General features: G+C 39.0%; 1 protein-coding gene and 1 pseudogene across 1 annotated transcript; both read right to left on the bottom strand.

The window, feature by feature from the left end:
• Nucleotides 1-3749: 3749 nt before the first annotated feature.
• On the bottom strand, nt 3750-9096 carry LOC114844644 (myosin-6-like). The gene is given in 12 exon segments (XM_029132185.3): nt 3750-3898; nt 3986-4112; nt 4215-4604; nt 4710-4800; nt 4886-5031; nt 5124-5300; nt 5386-5628; nt 5726-5975; nt 7753-7958; nt 8039-8115; nt 8246-8715; nt 9077-9096. Coding segments are annotated over 12 exon segments (2346 nt in total).
• On the bottom strand, nt 8939-10098 carry LOC129603287 (myosin-6-like; annotated as a pseudogene).
• Between the last annotated feature and the right edge of the window lie 1918 nt (nt 10099-12016).

Raw genomic sequence — 12016 nt, 5'->3', positions numbered from 1 at the left:
GTTGTAGTTGTTGTTGTTGTAGTATCTAGTATTACTACTTTCACTGATAAAAAGCTCTAATAAACAAGTGCTAGACCCACATATAAGAATAAAGTTTTGTTCAAGAGGTTTTTAGCTTCTGTTGTAACATTCGGACATTTTTTATGGAAATGCATGAGAGTGTAAAGAAAATGAGTGGAGACAGTTATATGTGTGCTGGTGGTCTGCACACATAACTAACCTGTTGCACAGTGAATGTTGTGTGCATTGTGTATTGACCACATGTCCCTACTTACAGTAAATCAGTCACAGGTCTTCTATTATTTCCATTTACCTCTGCATTATTAGTAGTAGGAAAGTCTTTTACTGACGACAGAAGAACTCAAGGTGCTCTCAACCTGTAGATTACAGTGTCTAAAAATGTTCAAATTACACGTCTGCCATTTTTCACACCATTTTTGGATAAACCTGGGTAGAGGCAGAATGAAAGCTTGTGCCTGTCTGTAATTGTTTAGCAACACATTGCTAGAAAGAGAAAACCTTGTACATTTAAACTATTTCCTGTTCTTGTGACCTGTAGTTTAAGGGCTGCTGTGAGTGAGAGTGCCCTTGGCTTGCTTCTGTCGACATGCTATTGTTTTTTTCTCTTTATCCTTGAGCACAAAGATAACTTGTGAAATTCCTGTTGGCTGCCTTTGAGGGCTTGCTGGTTCACAGGATAGCTTGGGGACAGCTTGTGACGTAGGTGCCCACCAGAGGTTATTAGTTTTTTTTGCCAGCAGCAACAGATGAGTTAAGGGAGAACCTAATCACTGTATAGCCAATTAGTCTGAAATATTTTGTATTTAAACCATATTCTGAGACCAACCATGAATAATCTTACCAAATAATATAATAGTACATTAAATTTGTAAAGAGCATAGTGGACAATGATGCATCCTCCTTGTCCTTATTTGCCCTCAAAACCAAATTTCCATCTCCTTTACTTAACCCTTAGTCTATTATTGGCTCGTGCAGAGCATTTGTTCGCCTATTAAAGTTCTCATTCTCAGCTGTCCACAGTCTTTGTGTCTCTGACTTTTAAGGTCACATGTAAGCACAAGGGACGGTGTGAGGCACCTTGTGTCACTTAAGTTGGAAACTGGAGCCAGCAAAGCTATTGTTAGTATTTGTTCTTTGTTACTGCGAAAGGTCACTTCTAAGGGGGTGTTGGTTTCTGGGGAAGGCTTACAGGAGTTGATTGGTATCTTCTGCTCACTCACTCAGAATCTTTGTGGATTCAAATCAGCTTGTCTTCAAACGAGGCTATGATCTGGACCAAGTTAAATAATAGAAAGGTACCGTTCACAATTTAAAGAGTACATTATCAATTTTGTAAATAGATTGAAATAGATAATTGATTTAAAGTTATTGGAATTTGAGGACAATTTATTGGGTGATAGTGTATTTTGGCTAAATTAGCTTCTTTAGGTCTAATGTTTAATGCACCAAATTGTACTGTATGCTACAAGACATTGTTGTCAAGTCTTCCTCTGTTCTGTATTTTATGCAGCCCTCGTTCATCTGGCTTTGAAGAGAGGATGCTTCTTGCTAGAGAAAACCTGACCCCTGACCCTGATGTAAGTTAGTTGGGTTAAACTCTTCTTCCTCTGCAACCTGATCAGAGTAATACTATGTATACAGTACTGAGCTGTATTGTGTTAAAACCAACCAAACAAATAGTTACCTAACAGTAAACCCTTAACAGATCCTTGCTTGTTATGAACCGTTATCAGACGCTGTATGTACTGTAGCCTCTAAGTGTTTCTGTACAAATAGTATCTAATATCCTACTTGTGAAACAGTGTGTCTGTTCCACAGGATCAGATCAGACCATCTCCTTGTAATTCTAACTGTTCTAATAACTAACCTCAGCAGTGGTTAGTTCATCCCAAGATAAAGTACACTAAAGTAGTGGTCAGGGAAGAATTATAGATATGTCAAGACATTGTTGCAGTATGTTAGTTTGAGGATTCATGTAATTAAATAAAGTTTTAAATTAATAAGCAGGTATTCTGGTATTTTACATCAGGTTTGCTGTGAAACAAAGCAACCTAAAGGATGTATTTTAGGAATTTGAAAGCATTTAAGAAGAATAGTTATATCAGTGGTACAGTATTTATATTTTTGGGTTAATTAATGTAGGGGTCAATACCTTGTGACTTCTTTACCATTTATGTGGTTGCCAGGTGGTCATCCACTAATTGCTAAGTTAGTACTTGGATTTCTTAATCCGAATGTCTTAATATGATTCCTGGCACTTCCCCCAAATTCAAGCTGATGATTATATAAATGATGTATATGTACTTAACTTTAGAATATGGGTAATGTGAGTGCCCTCTGCTGGTCATTTGACTGATTTCAGCACATGTTGATGGAGACCTCAAGCTGATTCATGATAACAACTAGATTAATATGTTGTCTTCTGGTACTATTACAATATATAAGGAATGTGTGTGTACTGTAGATGTTTTCAATAAGTAAAGGTATTTGACTCAACATTTTTCCTGTTTGATTTGAAAATAATCATTTGATTTATTACCGGTCGGTTTGTTGTAATTACAATTTTCTCTGTTTAATGACAGGTTTACGTCTTTGTACTTTTTGTACAGGTGTGTACTCGTTTTCTATTAATGAAAAGTCAGGAAACTGTTTAAGATACACATAATACTAGATTTGTTCTGCTTCACACAAAACATACTTACTGTAAGGAGACAACGTGACAGAAGTAGTAAGTGCCTCAGAAATGATTGTGTTCTTGAAGGACTTTCACTCTTCATCCAGTCCCTTCTGCAAAATACAATACAGATATACAGTACAAGATAAGGTATTTGTTAAATGACAACTGCCCTTATGTCTAGTGTCAATAGGCAAGTACAGTATAATAACAACACTTACAGCCTCTTCTGAAGCCTTCTTGTGTGATTTGACCTTTAGTTGCAGCTTATCCACCAAGTCTTGAAGACGTGCTAGGTTTTTACGGTCTTCTTCAGTCTAAATAGTATAAAAACAACATGAAGCATATATTTTTTTGTGAAGCAAGTTTGATTTTGTTATAGGAGGTAATAATAAAAATAGACATCTTACCTGATATGTGAGCTCTTTTATGCGTCTTTCATACTTTCTAACTCCCTTCATGGCATCACTAGCCTTTTTCTGTTCACTTTCCATCTCATTTTCAACTTCCCTGACCTGCAGGAATCAAAATAGAATCACATTCTACCAGCGACTCTACACTTTTAATAATATTTAGTCTACGTTATTAAATTTTGCTGCAATGAATACTGACCCTGGCCTCCAGCTTCTGCACCTGCTTCTTGCTTCCCTTCATGGCGATCTGTTCAGCCTCATCCAGGCGGTGCTGCAGGTCTTTGATGGTTTGCTCCATGTTCTTCTTCATCTGTTCCAAGTGAGCACTAGTGTCCTGCTCCTTCTTCAGCTCTTCTGCCATCATGGCTGCATCAGTGACACTTGCCCACTTAGGTTCTTGTTTTCCAGATGTTCTAGAGTATTAGCAAAGTAGGCAATTGAGAGCAAATTATATTACCTATTACCTTTCCTATAAAATAGGAAAAACTTAACAATCAACGGTGTGTAATGTGATGAGAATTGCTTTATCAGGCACCAGATAAAGAATGGGCTTGTTCTTCATTCAACTGCATGAGCTAATGCGTTCTTAGCCTAAATAAAATGTAGGAATTGTGTATGTTGATGCTTGTTGTATATCAGGATCAGCCTGTTGTGAATCCTGTGTTTTTTACCTTGATTTCTTCCTCCAGTTGTCTTTTCAGGTCTTCAATTTGCTGAGTATATGACTGTTTTCCTCTGGTGAGCTGAGACACCAACGACCCCTTTTCCTCCACCTGCCTGGTGAGTTCACCTGATTGTGATAACAGCATCACATTAAAACTAATATCTCAAAGATAAAAAAGCTGATTAGATCAAAGGCATCTTGATGTGTGCGAACCATTTTCAGTTTGAAGCTTTGCTTTCTGCATAGAGAAATCATTGATGGCACGTTGTCCCTCTTCTGCCTTTGTTTTGTATTCATTCATCTGATCTTCCAGAGACCTGCACATTTTCTCCAAATTGTTCTGAAAGTAAGTGAAGTATAACATTAACTGTCCTTGAATTGGTGGAGGGGACTAGCAGTAAGACACCACCTTACATTAAATAGTTATAGTCAAGTCATTTACCTTGGCCTTCACAACCTGCTCCATGTTGGAAGCCACGTCATCCAGCTCCAGTCTGAGCTCACTCTTCTCCTTCTCCAGTTTCTGCTTGACTCTCTGCAGGTTGTCAATCTGTTCTCCCAGGTCAGCAACGCTGTCAGCTTGCTTCTTCCTGAGTGTAGCAGCAGTAGCCTCATGCTGCAGAGTGGCCTCTTCAAGGTCTCTGCGGAGCTTCTGGAACTCAGCCTCCCTCTTCTTGTTCATCTCAATCTGAGCAGCTGTTGCTCCACCAGCCTCCTCCAGCCTCTCACTGATCTCCTCCAGTTCTCTGGCCAAGTCTGATCTCTGCTTCTCTACTTTGGCTCGGGCAGCTCGCTCTGCTTCAAGCTCTTCTTCCAGCTCCTCAATGCGAGCCTGTTCCACAATCAAACCAATGGACAACGTGACATTGTATTCCTAGTTTTCCTAAACAAATATCAGCACATCCATATTTAATTTACTTTATAGTAAAATTCTTACCTGCAACTCTTTCAGTTTCTTCTGGAGCTGAGCACTCATTGTCTGTTCGTCCTCTATTTTGCCATTGAGTTGACTGATTTCAAAATCTTTCCTGGGAATGAAAAAAGTTATTTCTTCAACCGTAATTAATAATTGGGTAATTGATAATAATAAATATTTAAGGCTCTTCTTGTTACTTTTTCAGCCTCTCTTCGAGTTGCTGCTTGTCATTTTCCAGGTCCATTATACTCTCTTGTGCTAACTTCAGATCTCCTTCGAGCTTTCGCTTTGCTCTTTCAAGGTCCATACGTATTTTTTTCTCTTGTTCTAGAGACCCTTCAAGCTGTAGGTGGTCATACACAACTTTTTATTATAATTCTGTTACTGTATATATTAACTAGCAGTCAATGTCCAAGGGATTGTGTGCCACCTTACATCATCCACTTGCTGCTCCAGCTTAGCTTTAGCCTTGGTCAGACTGTTGACTTTGTCTTCTTCACTCTGCAGGTCATCCAGTGTTTGCTGGTGAGCTTCTTGTAAGGCTTTCTTTTCTTTGGTCAGCTTGGCAATGATTTCATCCAAAGCGGCCATCTCCTCAGTGAGGTTCTTTACCTATGACCAAATGACAGTTGATGATGACTGTAACACCTTCTGGGCATACAGAGCATCTTTGAGCTAATTACGTGTTTGTTTGTACCTTGTTCTCAGTGGCATGTTTCTCTTTCTCCACTTTGGCCAGAGTTAACTCTAGGTCATCAATGTCTTTCTTTAACTCAGAACATTCATCCTCCAGCTTTCTCTTCTTAGCCGTCAGTTCAGCGTTCATCTCCTCCTCATCTTCCAGTCTTTCAGTCACCTTTTTGATTTTTGCCTCCAGTTGAATCTTGCTCTTGATGAGCCCCTCACACCTTTCTTCAGCATCACACAGATTATCTTGTTCCTATTATTAATGACATGAAACTCATGTAGTGCAATTCATGTCAGTTTAAAGTTATAATAATAATTAAGTTTTTTATACACAAGTGGTTATAACATACAGCATGGACTTGGAGCTGCAGGTCATTCTTTTCTTGGAGGAGAGTGACCATTTTCTCTTCAAGTTCTTTACGGCAGGCTTCTGATTTTGCAAAAGCCTCTTTCAGTTTGGCAAACTCCTCCTTCATGTTGGCCATTTCCTTTTCAGTTTCCGCTGACTTCAACAGAGGTTTAATTTTCCAATTCCAAGGCCAGTTTTTGAGCCCCATGAAAGCGCAAATGTTCCACTGGATCACAAGCAGTGCATCCGTGTGAACATTGATTCACTTCATATTAGTCTTTTTTAAGCTATGAACATTAATCTTTACATTTATTAACTAGTTTGTCACAAACAGACGATGGAGGAAGGACCCAAATGCACAGCGTTGGCTCGGTCAAGATAAGAAGTTTAATAAGCAAGGTCAGGCAGGCAGAGGTCATACACATTGTAGTAGCAGACAGGATCCGATAAGGAGCAGGCAGAAGCGAGGTCAAAGTACAAGCGGAGGTCAACTTACGGCACAGTACTGTCATACTTTAGGCAAAGGCATGGTCGATGGCAAAACAAGATCAAAACACGAAAGACAAGGGTCATGAATGCTGGAATGCTAGTTAGGAAACAACGTAGACAATCTGGCAGGGGACTATGGCAAGAGGTGATGCTTAAATACTAGATGATTAATTGCTGATGAAACACTGGTTTACAAGGACCGGAAGTGAAGCTGGATTAACAGGATATGGACTAAACAGGAAGTAGTAACAAAATAAAACCAGACATGACTGGAAAATGTAACTAAAAAACATGAATAAAGACATAGTTCAGATTAAAGAATAGTAAAGAATTGATAATTTCATATAAACTGTAAAGTTGAATATTTTTTTTATATTTTTGTCCTCATAACTATATTTTTGGAATCCAAGCTTTAGTTTAGTTTACATGCAGTTTAGTTAACTCAATGGTTACCTGCATTCAACTATCTTCTGGAATTCAATCCTTGCTAGAACACCTGGGGATCTTGCCTGAATCCTGTTAATGATTAGCGCTAAGCGGTCATCACACATCTCCTCCATTAGACCCAACAATCCAGCTTTGAAGAAGACCTGTTTTTATTTAAGACACTATAACCAGCTGTAGGAAGTACATACCGTGTGTGTGTGTGTGTGTGTGTGTGTGTGTGTGTGTGTGTGTGTGTGTGTGTGTGTATGTGTATAAAAAATAACAACTCCCTTCTCACCCTCCGCGGGTGGTCTCATCCACTTTCCAAGCTCGGGTCCTCTACCAGAGGCCAGGGAGCTTGAGGGTTCTGCGCAGTATCCTTACTGTTCCTAGGACTGCACTGTTCTGGACTGAGATGTCGGATGGTTTTCCAGGGATCTGTTGTAGCCACTCCTCCAATTTGGGGGTCACTGCCCCCAGTGCTCTGATCACCACAGGCACCACTGTGGCCTTCACCTTCCAAGCCTTCTCCAGTTCTTCTCTGAGCCCTTGGTATTTCTCTAGTTTCTCATGTTCCTTTTTCTTAATCCATTCCTGCCATCGCTTGGTATTGCCACATCCACCACTACGGCTTTCCTCTGCTCTTTGTCCACCACCACAATGTCTGGTTGGTTCGCCATTACCATTCTGTCTGTCTGTATCTGGAAGTCCCACAGGATCTTGGCTCGCTCGTTATCTACCACAGCTTGTACTGGTTATGGTCGATATCCAAAGAGCCCAAAAGTTTCTCTGAAGCTTTCTTGTTATCAATGAACTGTCCCTCAGGGATAGCACTTGGGTTCAAAATGTGATATCTCTTCTATTGTAGAAAAAAGAAATTATTTAAAGTTTTTATGTTTTTTTTATTAAGTTTATAACTAAATTTGTTGTGCATTGTAAAAGTTTAATAAGCATGACAAAATAATAAAACTTGATTCACTAAGACAAAATTATACACAATTTTCTGTTTAACATCATTTAATAGTTTTAAAGCATTTGTGTAAAAAGCTATCCTTTTGACTGGTCACCTACAATGTAACTGAGAGACATGATTTTCTCTCTTTAATTTGTTACCTCTGCTTAAAGTCTCCGTAGAGGACCCTGTTGGGGAAACCCTTCCTGCAGATCCTGATGCCTTCCAGCACACCGTTACAGCGCAGCTGGTGCATCACCAGAGGGTTCTCCATGGCCCCAGGAGTCTTGGTCTCATTGGGGATGATGCATCGCACAAAGTGAGGGTGAGTAGACCTCAAGTTGGTCATCAGCTTGTTCAGGTTTACCTGTGAGTGCAGGGATTCCACCATGAATAAAGCTGCATATAACACGTAGTGTGAGAACGTGGTCAAAGTTTTGCTCTTACCCTGTGTAAGGCTGACACAGTTTGAAAGGATGGATTCTTTTTTGTACCACCTTTGCCCTTTCCTCCAGATTCCTGAGCTGTATGAACAAATTGTCATTGGAAATTAAAATGAGTACTATTTAGAATATGTGTTTATATAGTATAATAGAGTAGGGACACACAGTAATAACAGTACTTCACTACAGTAAAAGAAACAAGTAAACATACTTGAATCAGCTCCAGCATAGTTTGCAAAGAGAGTACAAAGCAGCTTGAGAGTTGACTTCTGGTAGAGTCCTACAACCGTCTCATTCAGAGGATCCTTGTTCTTCACCAGCCAGTTGTTAATATTATAGTCCACAGTTCCAGCATAGTGCATCAGGGCAAAGTGAGCCTCTGGTTTCCCTTTAACAATTCTGGGCTTCTGGAAGTTGGCAGATTTCCCCAGATGCTTGTCCCATAGGCTGAGGAGAAAACATATCTGCTATTTAAAGACAGTATGGTTATGATAAATAATTTTAGGATTGGTAGTAGTTTAGTGTTTCACCTTTTCAATGAGGTCAATACAGGCCTGCAGGTCCATTCCAAAATCAATGAAGGTCCACTCAATACCCTCCTTCTTATACTCTTCTTGCTCCAGCACAAACATGTGGTGGTTGAAAAACGGTTGCAGCTTTTCATTGGTGAAGTTGATACTGCTGTAATGTACAGTGTTTGTAGTTTAGAATCATTGAATAAATTCTTAATGCTGTTGAGGTAAGGGTGTTTCTACATTACGTGTGCTAGCTCACACAAGACTTTTCCAGAAGGACTGTTGAAAAAAATCAGTTTTGTTTCTGTTTTTTACACAAAAATTGAATGAGCGCACCATTGTTTACTAAGCCTTTCTACTTACAAGTATCAATATCAGCAGAGGCCAGCTCTTAATCGAGCTTTCCTCGATTATCGAAATGAATGCGGATAAATTTACCCTAAGCGGAAGAAAGCAATTCATTTTAGTGAAAGGGTTTAACTTTAGTTTACAAATTGTAATTTGCGTTTCAATTGGCAGACACTCACAAATCTGGAGGAGTTGTCATTTCTGATGGTCTTAGCATTACCAAAGGCCTCCAGGGCAGGGTTGGCCTGGATGATTTGATCCTCCAGAGTACCCTGATGTGGTTTAGAGTGGATACAAGGTTTTTACTGTATAACGTTTGATTTTTTTTATTATTTCTTTTTTACTTGCTACATTGTGGTTTTGTTTTGTTCTCTTTTAGTACTGTTGCTTTCGAAATGCCTTCTTTGACACAGACTGGCAGCACTGACAGTCCAGCAGAGATTCCAATGTTCTAAACAGTCAGAGTTCAAATATCATACTAATGTCCTGCTACTGCTTGAATTTATTTTACGTTTTCTCCTTAAATGTTAATTAACCATAAATACATTTTGTTAATCATACTGTACCTTCTTTTCAGCAGCTTGATCTTTTTTGCCACCACTTGGCACAGCAGCAATGCTGGCAAAGTACTGAATAACTCGCTTGGTGTTGACCGTCTTTCCAGCTCCAGATTCTCCCCTGAGTAGAAGAGACAGAAGGTTTAGGCCACAGTGTAATGTTCATTACTGCTGAGAGTTTTGATGGCTATGCAACGTACGTGATGAGGATCGACTGGTTTTCTCTATCTGTTAGCAGGACAAATAGGAAAATATAAAAATTGTGTCATGACAAATGAATAAAATACAATATTAACTCATTTTCTACCTGCCAGCATGTACTAGTAGGCATTGTCAGAGATGGAGAAGATGTGAGGAGGAGCTTCACTCCTCTTCTTTCCTCTGTAAGCAACAACTACTTCCTGGTTGTAGACTGGCAGCCACTTGTAGGGGTTGACAGTCACACAGAACAGCCCAGAGTAGGTCTGTCATAAAGGTCATTTAATACAGCATGTTTACCCTACCCCCTTACATGATGGAAGTAGTAAAGTTAAAGATTTCTATATATTATACTGTACATAGATCATCTACGCTGCATATCGCTCTTTGAGGTTGAACAGCACAGCCGGTTCATGGAGAAAGGTGAACATCGCCATGTCTTCAATTTTATTTTAAAGTGTCTTTCACCTAGAAAGAGTTGGACTCCATAGCAGAAGGGGATCAATCAGGGTTTTGCTACTCAAACTATGAATAAAAGATAAACGAAATAAATAAATAATGTAAATATATATTATTATATAATATATCATTATATAAATATAATGACAATATAAAATAACAGGATTAGTCAGCTGTAATTAATATTCATTTCAAAATTCCATTTCTATCTCATCCTAAAAAGAATGTTTTTCTTACCTTTAATTGTGTACCTCTGGTCACGTCAAGTGATGAGCCCAGCAGCCCTCCCTCTATTAATAAAACCTTTTTATTCACCAAATAAGGCTTGAAGTTTTGGAGAAAGTTAGAAAAAAACTCATTCTCCTAATTTGCCAGAATGCACTGCTGCTATTTATTGCTTTCACCTTGTGACAAATGGGGCTAGCACAATACATAATACAAAGGAAGGGGAGGGCAAAAGGTGAGGATCAGGCACAGCCTTGATATCATATGGCTGTTATTCCTTTGCTATCAAGAAAAAGAAAGGAAACATATTTAGGCCTGCGTTTAATATAATGATTGAATGGAAACTAAATTAATTATTCTATACCTATACATTAAAATGCCGTAGAGCTAACCTGATTTTTAATGCAGGGCATTACTAATACTGTAGCTGAAAATGAAATGACTGTAAAATTCTTAAACCACCCATTTGCATTTCTTTGTATGGCATATTTATTTGTCCCACAATAACTTGACCAATTCTTTCATTGTGTTTTTTAAATCCTACAGAAACAAATGCTAGACTTCAAGATTAATCACTTATTCAAACTGATTTGTTAATCTCTGAACTCTTCGTGTTGCTAATGACACCTAATAGAAAAGGTAAAGTTCACCAAATGCCAGTCATGTGAAGGGACATTTCTAGAGTCGGTGCTAAGACAGTAAAGTGCCGCAGCTGTTGCCAAACCCGAGCGAAGGTCACAGACTTTATTATCACTCACCACTGTTCCACCCCTCTAGGTCTACACCTTTGTCGCCTGATGTCGTCATGGCATTGTTCCCTTTCCTTTGGCCTTGAGGACAAAGATAACCCTGTGAAATATTTCTCTCCCTGATTGAGAAGGGTAGCCTTTGAAGGCACTAACGTATGACCGGCAGCCTCTGATGTCATGATGGACAAGGGCTAACAGGTGGACGGCACTAAATATATGTCAAAACCAATTTTCTTTTCCCTTTAGCCTTAAAATGCTTGATGTATAGTATTTTATTTATCCTTGCTGTAAGCCAACCAATGACAATTTTAATAATCAGAATATGTAGAATGTCTTTACTTTTCTGTCACCAAATACACTAAGCTATCCACTATTAGCAAAGTCAGCAATTGTGAGCAAATTATATTCCCTTCTATAAAATAGGAAAAACCTTAACAATCAACGATGTGTAATGTGATGAGAATTGCTTTATCAGGCACCAGATAAAGAATGGGCTTGTTCTTCATTCTCAGCTGTTGTGTATGTAATGTGTGTCTCCACCCTGGCTCCCCTGCCAGGCATCTCTTGGTGAAACCAGCTGTGTTTTTATGGAGAGAACAAGTGGTGTCACCTTCATCTGCTATTGTGGGTGGTTTACTGTTTATCCTGAGGAATTTCCAGAGAACCACATGTAAATAGGCTGGCACACTGGTTATGATCTCAAAAAGTCGGAAAATCAACAACATTTTGTTAGGATGAGGTATACCCTATAGAATAAAACTTAATTGCTGTATGATATTGTTACAGGTATTTAAAGCCCTTTAAGGACACAGCTGCATTAGATCAAGGTCAGTTTGTACTGGTCAAGTAGAACCCACCCTGCACTTGACTGTTCTGCTGCAGTTGCATGGCATACGGTAAGACTGAGATTGAGCTAGACACTAAACTAATT

The sequence above is a fragment of the Betta splendens genome, chromosome 17, assembly GCF_900634795.4.
Source record: "Betta splendens chromosome 17, fBetSpl5.4, whole genome shotgun sequence".
Classification (NCBI taxonomy): domain Eukaryota; kingdom Metazoa; phylum Chordata; class Actinopteri; order Anabantiformes; family Osphronemidae; genus Betta; species Betta splendens.
Note: the sequence above shows the minus strand (reverse complement) of the source record. Positions and strands in the feature narration are given on the sequence as shown.